Below are 17207 nucleotides of genomic sequence, written 5' to 3'. Positions count from 1 at the left end.
TACAAACACTCATACATACTTCCAGACATGACCAAACGAGCAATGAGAAACAAAACAAAAAAAATTCAAGTAAAACCTTTCAGTTTAGTTTAGGATATTTACTACTGGGATTTCAGCTGAAGACGCTTGAAGACTTTTTCATGGAATTGTTTAATTATTTGTACTTTACATGCCAGAAAAAATAAAAGTTACAAATATGAGTGGGCCCCATTTTGTTGACTGAACAAATATTATTTATTGTCATTTTCGCATTTACGACAAGATGCTACCGTTTATTCATATAAAGAAAAATAATTACATTAAGATATTACAAGTTGCACCTAGATTACTTTGAAAACAGCAAAAAAAATAATAATAAAATAAAATCAATACTATAAAGGTATATTGGCCAGTTTCAATTTATACACAATTTCATTAAGTATATAAACAAGTATTAAAATTGTAAAACTTAAAAAGGAGTGGTCCCCATTTTGTCAACTGAAGACACTAAACTGTCACTCTCAATTACAAGATGTTAGAGTTAAATTATTACCAGTCTCTATGACATATGCAGTTGAACCTTCATCACGTCAAAAACACGCCCCCCCCCCCCCCAAAAAAGCCTCAGATTATTACAAGAATTATGAATCAGAAGACAACTGAACCACAACTCTGTAAGACATTTGACATTATTTTTATAGACGCAAAGTTGAAAAACAAAGACCACAAACAGGTAAAAGCATTAATTTTTTTATTTAACAATGAAATAGTGCAGTGGCGCCTCGTGATTCCTGTTGCCGTGGCTACGTGGTCCCTGGTGAACAACCTGCGAGAGGGGCACAAACACGTTCACTTTGGCACTCCTTGTTGTCGCTTAGTCGGGTGTCAAACCCCTGTAGGTTTGAATTTCCGAGGACTAAGCGCTAACCAGCAACGTGGCCATTTTGTATGCTATTGTAAGGTCAGCATTTACATCATATTATGATGTGAGATTTAGACCAGTAAGGACAACAACAGCAACACCATCAGCAAGGAAAAAACATTAAAGCAGCCTAATATATATTCAATTATGAAGAACAGAAATGTTCTGAATCAATGAATGAGACACTGAAACTGACGAGATTCTCTCAGAATTTAGTAAGATTTTGTGGAAATGTGACACTCGGATTATCTTAAACATGCCTTTGTATAATACATTTTTTCCCTACTAAATGAAAATTAGGGATGATTTGTGCTCATATAGCCAAACTACATACAAAAGCAGTGGCGCTAATCCCATAATAAATTATGGTCGACTTTTGTACATTTTCCTACAAAATTCTTGTGAGAACACTAAACATGCTGCTATGATGTTACAACATCAAAAGAAATGAGTATGCATGCAGTATTTTAGTATACTGTAGTTAGCATAGACAACTTGGGCTTCAGAAACTGCAGTGCAGCATTTCAACGCTGCCAAATGATACTATCCAACACCATGTCATTAAACTGTCACATTTCATGAACTTTTGTGCCTCTATTAAACGTAATGAATTCTTAGGAAGATGCCATTACCTTGCCTCTGATGCGGTCCTGCCCGTTCTTCACACAGAGAGAGCGAGCGAGCGAGCGAGCGATAACGGCACACCGACCCATTACCTCGCCATCAAATGCTGAGACACGCTATATTGTTGCGTAACCATGTCCACTGCGACATCATTTTATTTTAATTCCGAGCTTTGTGGTTAAGAATCGAGTTTACAGAACAGATTTTGAATAGGTTACCAGTAAAACGTGTAAAGCCAAACACTGCAGTGCATGCATTATCGTATGGAATGACTTCTATATTTAAATATTACTCACGAGCAGAGGGGGTTTAAAGTTCGGTATGCTTATGCAGCATGGGGTCCAGGGTATTGGGGTCCTGGCAGAGGGCGGGAGTAGTGAACTCCATCAAGTACTCGCAGCGACTGGGTTCCGTTGTGGATATCACCGCCGTCTCTTGCCCACATTTTAGCTTAACCTGCAAGACAAACCCAAAACTTGTATCACATGCTTTTTCTTCTTTTTTGAGAGCGCCGACAAAGACATACCGTGGTGGATCTGTTGGGGCCTTGCCAGCATCCCATTCCATTCTCGTACTTCATTACGGCGTAGACGTTACCCTCGGGACCGTCCCAATGACCCCAGGACCTGAGCACAAAATCATTCATGAGACGCCAAGGCACGAGCCAAGTGTTCAACGCAGGACATTTTGCATTACCCTAAGCTGGTCTCCGAGCCGCCGTGCTTTGGTTTCTGGGATACTCGATTGAATGGGCAGAGCCGGTAGATGTACCTGAGAACACAAAGAAAGTTGTTCACACCAAATAACCCCAGCCAAAAAAAATTTGAAAATAAATAAATACACCAAATTGGCACATACTCGCTAGTAATTAGGTCGTAGCACTGGCTGTAGAGGTAAGCAAACTCAGCACTGGGTCCAAAGTCTGAGGATGTTTCCTTTTCAAGGTTCCTGCAAAGGAATCCACATTGTCAGCTTTAGTGAGGTGGAATCAGGCTGGACACACAATTTAAGTGACACGGTCCAGATTTTTTACTATCAAATGAACAATTGGGATTTCCGTCGTGGCAGCATAAACAGGAGGGGAGGGGAAAAAATAAAATTGTGGAATCAGCTATATCAGGCCTCTTTGAAATGTGGATAAACATTGGATATATGCCAGTGCAAGTGCGGCGTAAACGCACAGATCAGACATAACCAGTCAATGCCATCTTGATGTCATCGATGTGTACGCGCCAGCCCACCACTCATGCTTCACTGTAGGTACGGTGTTTTTTTTGGTGATGAGCAGTGTTGGGTTTGTGCCCGAAAATTCCCTTTTGGAATGATGGCCAAAATGTTCCTTGGTCTCTAGGACTATCACAAAATCTCCCAAAGACATGGGAAATGTGTTTGTGAAATATCCAATGTAGGGTGTTTAATATAATGCAATTGTATTATTACTAATGTATTATTGTTTACTTCTGTGTTGTGGTTGCCTGTTGTTGGCACTTGTGGAGTTATTTATGTACAATTTGGGCACCTGCGCATGATTGTTTCACGTGTTCCGTCAGTGTAAACAAATCCGTAATCGGATATGCGCCAGTTGAAATGTACATGGAAGTAGACTGCCCGCAAAAAACTGACAGAGGCATTGAATTGGAAGGGAGCTCTTGGAGCTGCAGTGGAAAGCCAGCCTGACGTGTCACAAAAAGAACATTTGCATTACTGGAAAAGACGTCAGTCGCATTCAGAGTGCAGTACTTACTTCATCTGATCATCCAGTTCCCGGAGAGCTCGCTCACCCTCATCAAACTGTTCCCTCGCCTTCTGGGCAGCTAGCAAAGCAAACACGCTGGATTCAATTACTAGGCCTTTACGAGGAATTTAATGCACACATGTCCACAATGTTAGGTACGCCTCCACAGTCTAATGAGATCAAATCGGGGCTGCAACGAGTACTCGGGCATTTCAAGTACAAGTGTCGTCAGACGTACAGACTACTCCCGCCGCTGCTGGCAGCAGCGGCATGCTGTCCAGACGCCGCTGGCATTTTCATGCTTTGCACATGATTACTTCGTGATACTTCTTCAAATGATTTTATAGGTTTGTTGTGTTATAGTGCCATTTTAGGTTCATCCAGAAATTTCAAGCAAAAGTCACCCAAACCTTTCGTGAGTAGTACTTACATTGATACTTGAATGTCAGAGGAAGCCGGGGGTGGGGGGGGGACAAGCACAGAGAGAACATGCAACTTCCAAATATTAAGGCCGGAGCAAAGATTCAAAATCTGGACCTCAGAACTGTGTGGCAGACGTGCTGATCACTACTAACCCACCGTGCCACATCGCTGTCAAATTATTTGAAAATACTGTAAAACCACTCCCTCCTTTGAAGACATGCCAGAAACATAACGGAAAGTGTTGCTGGAAACAAGTGTTGAGTAATGTATAATAATTACATTTTCATAAGGATCTACCCGCTTAAATTATGTCTATTTTGTACTTTTCTGGTCCTATGGTTATCAGCATGTTTTTCTTGGTGTCATCACAAAAAAACAAAACAAAGAAAAAAAAAAGTTAATGGGAAAAGCACAAACACTGAACGCTAACTATGCTTAAGTCTCACGAGATTTGTAGAAGCCGCACGCGATGATGGTTTGAACTTTTAAAGGCACATTTTTGGCATGAGTCAAACAACACGCACACACTTAAGACGCTACGATCAATCGGGAATTTATATTTAGGTATGCATTGACGTGTGGATTTTACGTGCAAGTGATTCGTCATAGCTGAGTCATAGCGGCACTTGCCATCAATGAGGTTCTGCGTTTCTTCATCGTAGGGCGGCATGGTCCCCTCGTCCTCGTCATCCTTCTTTTCTTGTACCGCGGGAGGACTCTGTGTGACGAGCACACAGACACAAGGTGTTGAGTCATAGGAACTTTTCCACACATAGAGAACAAGCTCCAAAAGTGTACAATGTAGTCTGCTTCATCTGAATCGTCATCATCTTCCTCCTCTTCATCAGCCTCCTCCTGATCATCCTCATCATCTTCCTCTGGGAGTTCCCCCTCAGAGTAATGTTCAGAGTCATTGTCGGTGAGCGGCTCCCTCATCTCCTCGTGCGGCGTCTCCACCGGCGCTTGGGCCTGACGCCAAGAAAGGTCCACATTATGGGACTTGAGCCTCGTACGGACAGAGTGCGCCATCGGGGAGGTTGTAGCGACGTTTTACCTCGGAGATGTATTTCTCTTTGACGTCCTTCCAGACGGCCTCGAACGCTGCCGCATCCGCTTTGTCCACGCCTCCCAAAAGGGCCTGTGCGCAATTCAAAGACAAACGTGATGTTAACTGTCAGGGGGCTTTCAATGAAGGCTTTCTTTGAGTTAAATTACTGAACACATTTAACATGTTGCATCATTAAATTGCTTGTCAGTTGTTCTGAGCGGTTTTAGGCCAGACACAAATTCAGGAGCAACTTGTTGTGTTGAGTGTATAACGTGTCTCACAAGTCATTCACCAGAATAATAATGATAAGGAGAAAACTATGTAACTGCAATGTAGTTACCAGATACGCCGCCAATTAGTCAAGCATCTTCCATTGCTACTACTACGATTACTACCACTACTATTACTATTCTCTTTCTTCTTTGTATTAACTAGCAGTCGGGACACCCTGTGGCACCTCTAAGGTCAATCTTGGTACCACGTGTGTGATGTACTCTGTTGGTCATCTTGAGGACACCACACAACAAAAGAGTAGTAAGAACACACTTGCCCATGTTTCGCTTGTCATGCATTTGGTCTCAAATAAAAACAAAAACAAATCAGTTCTAAACTAGTGCTTTTACCTGAGCCTCTGTTTCAGTGAAAGAACCATCTGAATCTGTATCAAGCTCACTGTGGGTCTGAAGTTCAGGCAGGGAGATACTGAAATCAACGCACTTTATTAGTAAACCAAACCAGCAAAGGGTAATCTTACGAAACCATAAATTCATACACATATAGGAGGCAACTGCATGAGTCAAAACAACTACACTGAATATAAAGAGTATTATTCTTTGAGTCATCTATGATTTGGGTGTAGATACGCACAAGCCATCGCCATCATCATCCAGTTCGAGAAACACTTCAACCATTCGAGCCTTGTCCTTCTCAGCGTGTACTGCAGCCTTTTGATCTGCACCAACAATTATTACATTCAATATGTGAATAGTGACTTCCACGTGAATTGAAAAGCTGCCCCATTGGGACAGGTCTACTTACCTTCCCAAGCCTTGAGATGGCGCTCTTTAGCTTCTTTCTCGGGCTCCTCTGCCGTCTCCTTCACCGTTCTCAGAGCCTCCACCATCTCCTCCAGTTGTTTCTTACTGGCCTCGAGTTCTAATACTTTGGCCTGTCGGGGCAAATAAGCGCATTTAATCAAACATAATGATGTGTTAACTAAATGAGAAATACATTAGCTATGTGCTTTGTCACAGGAGAGTTGTAATTCGGTTATAAAAATGAAATTTCCACAGTTTGAGGAGCTCCTTGGACTTTAATTTTCATCCACACCTTCTTTTCCTCCAGACCCCTCTTAGCCTCCTGAATGAGTTGCTGTTTGAGAAGAAAGCCCTCCTTTGCAATCTCAGCCAGCTTTTGCAGACTCTCTTTCTCCTTGCGCCCCAACTCCCTATGATTAGAGAAGAGAATTTTTAATTGCGGGACTTCTGAAAAACCTATTTATCCATTTGTTATAAAGGAATTGACAAACTGTGCAGTTATACCTAAATAGCCTAACAAACATACCGACAATTGGGACAAACATAAGCATTTTGACAATTGGGACAAACATAAGCATTTTGAACATGCTTATCTTTTTAATAAGCATGTTCAATTTAATGTTCAAACATCAGTTTGAACATTAAATATCTTGTCTTTGTAGTGTATTCAATTAAATATAGGTTAAACATGATTTGGAAATCATTGTACTCTGTTTTTATTTAGGTTTAACACAACGTCCCAACTTCATTGGAATTGGGGTTGTACGTTGTGACCTGTGTAGTCACACTTACCTGCAAGTGTTTGGGCAGCTCGCACCGCTGTTGAACTCATCAGTTGCATCACAGCAGTCTGTAAAGGGCACATTTACATTAAATATAAATCCTGACAACATCAATGTTGATTGTTTCAAATTAAAAAAATAAAAATAAAATAAAGGAAAGAAGTGACCTTACCGCATACGCCATCATTGATGCGGGACGATGGGATAAAGACTGGTCGATGACCCGCGTTAGTGCAATGGAAGCTGCCATTGGGGCAAGCCGGAGTTCCTGCAAGCGAACAAATGGGTGTGCTGTATCAGATGCGATTTGGAAGGGATGGAGGCTGTCGGGTGAACAAACCTGGCTCATCCGAACCATCCTGACAGTCACAGTAGTCATCATTGACCCTGTCAAAGGGAATCGTGCGGGAACCATCCAAGCAGGTAAACGGTTTCCCCTCCACGTAGAAGTGCTTTTCTGTTGGACAATGGAATATACCAATTTCCAATTACAAACATTGACAGACTAAAAGTCTTATTGCACCTGGTACCTTGACTTACGAGTGCAGTTTTTCGAATCAAGAGCTAGCGTTGGGTCAGTTTTTTTGCTTTGTGTCTGCAGCAAAAACTGAACTTACGAGTGAACTTCAGGGACACCTCCACTCGATGAAGTCGTGAACTTCACAGTGTCCGGCCCCCAACAGTTCACGTAGTTACCATGCAGTCAAAGTACAGGTTGCTTTGAAACTGCCTTTTTTCGATGGCTTCCAGGAAAGTGAGTATTGGGAAGAATAAGTGGAGGATATCTAACTTGAATGCTTGAAATCAAAGAAAAACATGAGCATTTTGGTTCTCAACTTTTCACTGAAACTACCTGTAGATGAAAGGGATGAAAAAATGGGTTTAAACAGTACAATACTGTACATTACTATTTTCTATTTTAAAACATTTAAAAATAAAAAAAAAAACAATTTAAAAACATGATACAAAAATATATAAATATATATACGTTTTTTGGGGAACTGCAACAGATTAATTCCATTTCCATACATTTCAATGGGGAATGTTCATTTGAGATACGAATGATTGAACTACAAGCATTGCCACGGAACGACTTAAAACTCGCAAGTCAAGGGAGCGCTGTACACAAATCCTATCTCACTTGACAGGGGGACACCACGGGGGCGCTGAACTTCCACGGCCGAGACTGCCGCACTCAGGAACAGCAGAGGGATGAAGCTCTGGCAGGCCATCGCCATAATTAACGCCTTTGCTCTCTGCCGAACACACAACGGGACCATTAAAAAAAACGCTAAAAACTATCGATATTTTAAACCAAATAAACGGTTAGACTCTTGTGGCTTTAACCGAATACGTCTTAACGTACGAAAAATGTATTTAAAAAGGCAAACTTACCCGGAACGTTGACTTCTCTTTCGCTCGAGAAAGATAAGCTAATGGCTACTTGTATCCTGACCTCGCGCTTCAGTTCCGTAGTGACGCAGTGCACATGCGCACGGCCCCACCAAACTGTATTTTGCAAGCATATGATTGGTTGATCTTTCCAGGGCTAATGTAGATTGGTTAAACATGGTGCAATCAGCTTGCCGTTTCATTGATTCGTCGTTTACGTATGGTACATACCGATTGGCTAAGAACGCTGTCATTTAAGACGCTGCAGCCATCTCGTGCCTGAGTTTTATCATGGTTTATCTGGGTTATGATTTGAAATGGTCAAATTACAAATATCTCCGTAGTCTTCAAAATGTTTAATGACAATACCACCATTATTCATATTGGAATGTTTTTACATCCTGATATATACTGTAATATACTATGCTTACATAGTAGCCTACATTAATGTAACAGTATGTTGTTTGTAATATTGCACAGTATTTTTGCCATTATAGACCAAACAAACTACATTCAAAAGTACCATGTAATATAAAAATCGACCTTTATTGTATTTCTAACACACTTTACAGTACCGAACAGTGAAAAAAAAAAAGCTCATATACTATCATATATATATATATATATATATATATATATATATATATATATATATATATATATATATATATATATATATATATATATATATACACACACACACACACACACACACACACACACACACACACACATACATATATATATATATATATTGGTATTTGCTTAGTAAATGCATTTATTCACAAAATGACACCTCGGCTCTTTTAAGAGGAAAACCCTTTCATAAAAATAATATAATAAAAAATAACTCAGAGACATTTTACTCGTTACAGTGAGTTAATTTACAAATATGACAATCATTTCATGTTGTTTTACCCCCTAATGTAATTTGTCACGCTTTTGTGAAAACACACACACACGTGAATTAAAGCTAATAAAAATACTGTTAGAGGGAATCAGTCTGCATCGCTCCAACCTGACAGGCAGGCTAGTTAAAGTTACTAAGAAACAAGAGGAGGTGATAGTGCTAGAAATGGTAGATAGATAAGGACACACTTCTTATCTCTAAAATGTGTCACATCCCGCGTGACTACTACTGTCGCTAGCCGCTCAGGTTTGGACTTCATAAGTCAAGTGAATTCAATCTCACGTGGACAGTCGATAAGCGAATGGCTCATTTTGACTCTGTAGGGTACAATGAGGCTTTGTGATTTGGCCCAGTGGAACGTCATCATCATCATCGTTAACAGCAACCCCCTCCCCAGCACAGAACACACACTCACACACTTACACACGACTTGAAACTCTCCCTCAGAGCCTGGTGAAATAAAGTGCTGGTACACATATATTTGAACAACAAAGAGGTGACAGTACAGGCAAACTAGAACATACTGAAGAGGTGAAGGTTGTGGCCTGCAGTGTGTTTGTACAGTTCAATTGATCATTTACAATGGAATATTACATTATATACAAGAGTGATTACGCTTACAAGCTATATCAACATGTGTTTTTGTTTTTTACACCCACCAGCCACTGTAATGATATAAAAATAAACTGTACACAAACTGTTCAAAGAAAACACACGTTCCGTGCTTTTCTTTATCATTATTTTTAAAAACAATGGCAGCAGTCAATCCACTGAATAATATTCTTATTAATAAGAAACAATTTGCTACAGTATCGTGTTTGTATGGCAATTAATTTTTTTTATATATAGCTTCATGACATCACACAAAAAAGCCACCAATAAAGAAAACAATAGCTTTTAAGTGAACTGGCCAGTGCATATGGGAATGTTGTGTTGATGCTTGTCATTCCATAGTCCCGTGGTCTCTCACACACACACACACACACACACACACACACACGCACACACAACGAAGAGTTCGGTTGCTGACCCGCAGAACCTGGCTCTCTCACCACTTTTCATCGTCGTTCTTTTGCTTTTTACACTGTGAAAATGACACCAGCTTATAAAAAATAAAAAATAAAGTGGACAATGATACATTGAACAATATTTCGATTTGTTCTTGTCCTCCCACGCTGTCGGCCAACTACAAATAAGTCATTCAAGAGCAGGGTACACACGTGCCGATTTTTGACATCTTATCGGATTTTTAAAATGTGAGAGAACCCACACATGACAGGGGGAAAAGGTATGTGTTCATACTGCTGTTATAGTGGTGCACACAAGAAGACCAACGCAACACACATAACGACGTCTCCTCCCCCAAACCAGAAGTCTGTTGTAGTACCAAGACTGACCTGTGAGAGCAGTATGGAGCCGCAGGACATCCAGACTGATGGAAAAACAAAGACGAAATAGAAGAAGCTAGACCGTTAGCTAATCTGGTAACTACATTGCAGTGGCAACCTCTTCCTCTTGCCATTTTTATTGTGGTGAATGACCTGTGAGACACATTATACAAACATTCAACATAACCAATTGCTCCTCCGTTTGTGTCTGGCAACAGTTCGCCTCCTGATTGGCTTTGGCTCCGTTTCACGTAACGATCACAGAGTCCGAGATTGTAAATATTGAACAGGTTTAACATTTCCGATTGTCAGATGCCATCATTTTCATAGCAGTTGGGGGAGGAAATGTCACTCTTAACGTATCCCGCTGCACAGGATAATCAGTCACTATCATCTTTATGAATTGGGCCTTTGCAGACTTTGATCAGAAAGGAGGAGAAAAAAAAGGTCAATACGGACCGATTATTGGTATGTGTGTACCCCGCCTAAATGCTCACTAAACTGCAACACCATTATTCTATCTGCGTGGTAGCTGCAATGGAGTGATTTTAACAACAACAAAAACACATTCTTTATGTTGGTCAGAGCACAGCCACAACATACTGTAAATAATTGACCAATACAATGAAACAAGCATACAGACATAATATAAATATAGTAGGATATCTGCTATATTCCTCTACATATAGCGGCAAGTATGAATGCTGCCTCTGACATTAAGGCAAAAAAAAACAAAAACATAATAAGGACAATAGACCCTTTCACAGTGACCACTTTTGCCTGGAATTATCTTCACTCCCTGTGAATAAATAAGGTAAAGTGGGATTGATAATATTTTATCACGGAGGGAAGTGAGGCGACAGAGCGGAAGTGGTCTGGCATAAAAAATGATCTATTTGGAATTTCCAGACCAACATTCCTGATTTTCTTTTCCCATAATCCGCACTTATCTACTTTGGTGATCATCGTATGAGGACATAAACACACAGACTGAGTGGGCGTGGCGCGAAATTGATCCGCTGATCTCATAACATTCCCACCCCACCATCCTCCCACTGTTAAAAAGAAAGTAAAGGCAAAACGTATGCGCCGAAGCATCACATGGCTTATTGTAGGAAAGAAATGAGAGTTGGTAATAGTGGTGATTGCTCTGTTATACCAGCAGAAGAGCAACAAAGGAAGACTTGACAGCTTAAAACATGTCACCACAGACACACCACAATAGCATGGACAGTAGCTTCCACGAGAGACAATCGAAAGAGGGAACAAAATGCACACGCGCGCGCACACAACTCTTGACCCACAATGCATTGCTTCACCGCAGCTCTCCATTCAGGGAGGCTGGTGAGTCAAAAAGGCACAGAGCCATCTTCTAGCTAAGCGCTCTCCTCGTAAAGGGGTACGGGACCCAGATGGCCCCAAGACGTCCATATTCCCCCACCGACATCCAACTTCCTTATTTTTCTTTTCCGACAGAAATGGAAAAAAAAGATTAAAGTTGCTCGCTTTGCTGAGGAGAACAGTTCCTGTAGGGATTCTACTGAACATGAATTGCTAATAGGGACTAAACACTCCATTAAGAGATGGCTTTTTCCAAAACAAAACAAAAAAGAAAAGAATCATTGTTAGCGATCCCTTGCGTAAATGCACACATACAAACATACAGTCAAGTGTGTGTTTGCAGGAAAACAGCAGCCCATGTGGTGGAGGAGGGGGTGCCGCAATGCTCATTTATTCTGCATATATGCACACGTGCACACATTGCATCGTTGCATTCAAAATGACTTTGTGTGTGTTTATTTGTGTGCATTCCAGTCCCAGAGTGCTACACTATCCTGTCCAATGCTCACTACTTCGCATCTACAGTTGCTGTGTGATGAACTTCGCTTGATTCCCTTTTTGAAAAATAGATTTAAAGGTCTGTATTGTCACTAAAGTCTTGTTATTAATGTTGTTGTTCTTGGTTTGGCCATGTGAAAGGATGAAAAAAGATCACATGCGCACGTGAGGAGGGCTCCGTGATACAAAGAGCGACACTCATGTGTCGTCAGCTTGCGAAGAAGAATCCTCCTCTTCCTCTACAGGACTCGTGTCAGAAAGTCTCTCCCTCTTCGACTCGGACTCCAGCTCGCCTTTCAGCTCCTCGCCCTGCTCCTCTTCCTCCATCGCCACCTCCTCGTCGTCCTCCTCCTCCTCGATGATGTCCTCGATCTCCTCCTCCTCTTCTTCAGCCAGGACGTCCTCCTGTTCGTCCTCCTTGGCTCCTTCGTGGCCGTCTTGTTCCACGTGGTTGGGGCACGGCGCGGCGTCGCCCTCGTCGCACTCCGCTTGAGAGCCGTCGTCTATGGTGAGTTCGAACTGGAACTTGTCCACGCAGGCGTTGAGCTCCTTGTCCTGGCTCACGGGAGGAGGGGACGGGCTCTGCGGGATGGTACTCTGGTACCAATCCCTGTTGTCCTCCAGAGTGTCCAGGATGTCCTGGGCGTCGGGGTGCACCAGGTCCCCCCAGGTCTCCCACAGAGGGTGGACGATGTAGTCGATGAAGCCCACCTACAGGCAGATGGGATACATAATTTTTAGGCCAGTGTTTTCCTACTTTTATTGAGCCAAGGCACATATTTTACATAAAAAAAATATATCTCATGGCACACCACTAAATAAAAAATTCACAAACAGTATATACACTGAATAATGATGATCTCATTTCAATTTAATCACAAATTGGTTTGGTTGGGAATCACTAGTTTAGGCCACGAAACACAAGGTGTTGTGTCGTTTGTTTGTTGTTAGCCTGTAGGTTTACGCAAAAACAAAACACCAAAAAAACACTTGACCAATATCGACAGGCCTAAACATTTGTTGAAAAGGGGCATGAGCGGAATCCTTTTCACATTGCTTTGTACACAACGAAAAAGGAGCCGGGCAGAAGGCAATCACGGAACACTGAACATTGCCAAAAACATGGTGCCCGTTGATACATCGCAAAAGCAAAGATTAATCACCATGTTGCAAGCTTTTGACCCGAGGTACGTGCTTGCCAGCCACAAATATTTGGCCCAGGTCGGCTTGCCAAATGAGGCTCGACGTGGGCGAGTTTAGAACAGGTGGGATTTATCAACACTCATAACACACTGATTTTTATGTACTTACATGCATTCTAAATTTCCCACTCTTTGATAAATGTGGCCCCAGGACTTTACTTTTGCCCTGAGGGTCACGATGACATCAATGGTACGCGCCGCCATAGAATCAAAATAGCACCACCTCTCCGGCGAGCTAACTAAGAAGCAGATGGGCAAACACATTAAAGACACTTCAAAACCTTCGGGAATGACTTTCTTCAGAATTTTGATTGCAATATTATATAGCGCCACCTGCTACCTGGGCATGCAAATGTGTTTTTATTTAGATTGAGACTTTTTAAAAGCTGCTACTGTTTAGGGACAAAGTCTCAAGCCAATGCGATTCTGTCATCGGGACTCTTACAAATGAGCATTAACAATGTAGGAGGATGACTACTGCCATCCCCGATGACTGATCGCTCTCTGTACAGTACCGCTTGTAGTAAGACACCCCAGCATGCACACCATGTACCATCTGTGCAGCGATGCCGAAATCCATACCCACACACAAACAGTCGGACTGCATTAAGGACGATTTGGTTTACCTGACTCTTTTCCACGGAGGCTGTGTGCTTGTCGCACATGGGACTAATCTCCATCCCTCGCTCCCTCTCCTTGTCGCCTTGCCTGAAGAACTCCTGCATGATTCTCTCCGTCCATTGTCGATACACGGCCAGAGGCTTGGTGGGATTGCTCAGGTCGGCGCAGTGCACCATGTTCCTCAACACCTGCACGGACACAGTCGAAAACGTCGGCTCCCTGTTAATTGGTGGGGAAGTCATCAGTTTCAATGAAGCTACAGTATGTTGCAACACAAACGGACACGGCATGTAATGTCGACGAGTCTGCTCGCGAGTGTCTGGGTGTGAGCTGTGGCCGACAGCAGATCCTGCCTGAGCGTGTTTATTGCTTATGTTTGTGTTTGACTGTTCGCCTGGCATTCTATAATTGGCTGAAAAGTGCAGTGACTCTCCTTTCCCATATGTGAGGGCATTACAGTAAGTAAGCATAGTACAAGTATATAGTGAATAATGGAGGATATGTTCCCCCCAGAAAATGTGTGAATAATTTGCAAATGCCGAACCGCGAATAAGCAGGCGTTCGCTGTACTGTAAAAACCCCTTAAAAAAAAAGAAGATTGCTTAATAACGTTATATAGTGGGATAGCAAACAATGAACCGTGATTATAGTGGGGGAACACTGCATTGGAAAATACGCCATCACCTTTGCCTCTTTATTCTCTTGCAATACAAAACCGAAAAATATTGTATTTAATATGTACCGTATTATTATAAAAATGCATTTGTAGTATTGGCTTTCCCACTAAGAATAGCCTGGACATTCTCTGCAGTTCAGTAAATCAAAACCTGTTTAGTTAGTAGTTTAGAAGGGTTTTGTACAAAAAGTAATGCACTGTAATGATAAGAAAACACTCGACAACTTTGCCAAACATTTGACAGCTGACATTTGACTGCTGCTTCCGTGTAGGCCGTCCGTTGCTTGAAAATGGCTCTGCTCTCACCCAGCCTAGCCCACAGGTCATTGGCGGAGATTTGTGTAAAATCAGAAAAGATTATTCTGAATGATTTGCTTTCAGACACACTTTCAGAAATGGGCAGCTCACGAAATGTTTACTCTGTTGTTTAATTTCCCACATGATGGGTGGGCAGGTGCTCCAGAGACCTAACTATTTGTATACAAGCAATTCAAAAGTCAATTTTACTTCATATTCATCCATTTTCTATAGTGCTTGACCTCATTAGAGTTGCGGCTAAGCTGGAGCCTCTCCCAGCTCACTTTGAGCCAGAACTTGTTCACCAGCCAATCGCAGGGCACATATAGACAGACAAGAACTCACATTTACAGCTATGGACAATTTCCAGACTTCAATAACTCTAACGTGGAGGTTTTTGGAATGTGGGATGAAATGTGGAGAAAACAAAAAAAAAAAGCAAAAATTAGAACATGAAAACTCCCAACCAGAAGGCCAGGGCCTGGACTCGAACCCCGACCTCAGAACTGTCATTCAGATCTGCGAAGCACTGACCCACTTTGCTGCCTTTGTCATAATATATCCCCTTTAATCACTTTACAACACTTTTTAACCATGTTGCCTTGAACCAGGCCCACTTGGATTCTCAGAACCCTTCGCTTGATAGATCTAACTGGGTAATACACACGTAACCTGACCTACTTTTAGGAATGGTCAACTATCCACCTTGGCGTGAAGACTGGGATGTCTGATAAAAAGGCTCGAGTTCTTTGCTTTGAGACGCTACCTCGCGACACGATGAGTCAGATGGGGTCAAACGCGTGTGTGCACGGCGGCCTGCTGCCTCCGGGGTGAGATGTCACGCTCCCCTGAGCTCGGCGCAGACAATAACGAGCGGCTCAGCCTTTCATTAAAGTGTTGCCTCGCAATATGTTGACAAAGTAGATCAAACTCCAAATTGAAAATGTGCTACAGGGAACAGGAGTAGGCCCTGGCAGCCGTCTGTAATCTTAAGGATGCCCGGTAAAATCCCACGCAAGCACAGGGAGAACACGCAAACCCCACACAGGAAGGTCAGAGCCGAGATTCAAACCCCGAACTTCAGAAGTGAGAGGCAGACGTTTAACCACTATTTCACCATGCTGCCCAAATATGATTACATTGTTTTTGATAAATGGTTAAATGATACTGCATTTTTCTTACATGGTTTTACTGTCCACAAGCTGATCATGTATCTTCTATTTTCATAATCATATTGAACAATTTGCATATGTCCCTGAAATTCCTGCCCACCCCGTCATTATTAGGTGATGATGCTTGCCGTTAATTTATATGTCTAAAAAAGTTAGACCAGACCATAGAGTTTGATCAATATACATTTCTAACATCTTAATCTTAATACAATTACTATGACGTTCAATGGCAAATATAAACTTTTATTTCAGGCAATTATTAACTATGTATAAATAAATGTCAGTTGTGGTCCACCTTCCTTCCTCACCTGTATCCGATCAGTGTAGTGGTCCAGCAGCAGAACTCCCGAGCTCGTCACTTTTTTGGTTTCCACCATGGTCTTGAGGTCTGCCAACAGGCTCATGTGTTTGGACATATCTGTGGCCAAAACCTGCATAGATACATTTTCACTAATTATTATTAGCGAAGATATGATGATGATGATGCATTTGGGGTATAATGGTGAGGAAACAAAAGTCACCATATCAATGACAAGTTTCCTCAGGCTCTGTCGCTGCCTCTTGCTGAGGTTCTGGAAGATGTCACAGTTGTCCTCGTGAAGCAGCTTGAAGCCCACAGCCAGGTGATGGTTTTCCAGAACAGACTCGTCATTGTACATCAGAGCAAGCTCGGAGTCTGTAGCGGGTGCAGCGCAGATGATTATTTATTATTTGATTGAAACGTTTTAGCGAACAAGGGACCATATTTGGTAACTTAAGTGGGTGTTCAAGATTGTGCCCGACAGAAGACAATGACCTTTAAAATATAATTGAATATAATAATAATAATAATAATAATCGGTCCGGTGAGAAGCATGTGTTCTATTGCCAAATGCATTTGTTTATATGAAAAACAAAAGGTGCTTTTCAAATTTAAAATATATACAAAAATGTAAATACATGCTTTTTATTGGAAAGCAACAATATTTATATATATATATATATATATATATATATAATAGCATATTTTTATATAATCTTTTTAGTAATTACTTTTGATTTCCAGGTATTTTCAATGAAAGCCTATAAAGTGAGATTAAAGGGGATTTTAATACGCCAGTATATGATTATGCTATGTGAGCTTATACAGGTGTGTCTCAATACATAAATATTTTTAGAAC

The 17207-nt window shown here is 41.6% G+C and overlaps 2 protein-coding genes across 4 annotated transcripts in view; both read right to left on the bottom strand.

Moving 5' to 3' along the window:
* Window positions 1-713: 713 nt before the first annotated feature.
* On the bottom strand, window positions 714-8025 carry prkcsh (protein kinase C substrate 80K-H). The gene is made up of 18 exons (XM_061701373.1): window positions 7946-8025; window positions 7692-7806; window positions 6891-7007; window positions 6723-6818; window positions 6561-6618; window positions 6061-6178; window positions 5770-5899; window positions 5599-5683; window positions 5355-5433; window positions 4738-4821; window positions 4482-4652; window positions 4314-4401; window positions 3270-3339; window positions 2384-2473; window positions 2222-2296; window positions 2052-2151; window positions 1822-1981; window positions 714-805 (listed from the first exon to the last, which is right to left on the bottom strand). The coding sequence occupies exons 2-17, from the start codon at window positions 7786-7788 to the stop codon at window positions 1835-1837; spliced, it is 1605 nt and encodes a 534-aa protein (XP_061557357.1). The 5' UTR covers window positions 7789-7806; window positions 7946-8025; the 3' UTR covers window positions 714-805; window positions 1822-1834.
* Window positions 8026-8702: 677 nt separating this feature from the next.
* The window catches only part of pde4a (phosphodiesterase 4A, cAMP-specific), a 55541-nt gene continuing 47036 nt past the window's right edge, over window positions 8703-17207 (bottom strand). For all 3 annotated transcript variants that reach the window (XM_061701369.1, XM_061701370.1, XM_061701371.1), the window contains 4 exons: window positions 16569-16723; window positions 16356-16478; window positions 13908-14090; window positions 8703-12790 (listed from right to left, as the gene is read on the bottom strand). In XM_061701369.1, coding sequence (XP_061557353.1) covers window positions 12278-12790; window positions 13908-14090; window positions 16356-16478; window positions 16569-16723 — 974 coding nt within the window. In that variant the 3' untranslated portion in view covers window positions 8703-12277. The remainder of the gene's footprint in view (window positions 12791-13907; window positions 14091-16355; window positions 16479-16568; window positions 16724-17207) is intronic.

The sequence above is a fragment of the Phycodurus eques genome, chromosome 16, assembly GCF_024500275.1.
Source record: "Phycodurus eques isolate BA_2022a chromosome 16, UOR_Pequ_1.1, whole genome shotgun sequence".
Lineage (NCBI taxonomy): Eukaryota > Metazoa > Chordata > Actinopteri > Syngnathiformes > Syngnathidae > Phycodurus > Phycodurus eques.
Note: the sequence above shows the minus strand (reverse complement) of the source record. Positions and strands in the feature narration are given on the sequence as shown.

Excerpts from the sequence above, each read along its gene's own strand:
- prkcsh (XM_061701373.1), bottom strand. The coding sequence starts at position 7,788 with ATGGCGATGGCCTGCCAGAGCTTCATCCCTCTGCTGTTCCTGAGTGCG. Across the intron at positions 6,819-6,890 it reads GGATGGTTCGGATGAGCCAG|GAACTCCGGCTTGCCCCAAT; the intron begins GTTTGTTCACCC and ends GTTCGCTTGCAG. Across the intron at positions 5,684-5,769 it reads CCATCTCAAGGCTTGGGAAG|ATCAAAAGGCTGCAGTACAC; the intron begins GTAAGTAGACCT and ends TTGTTGGTGCAG.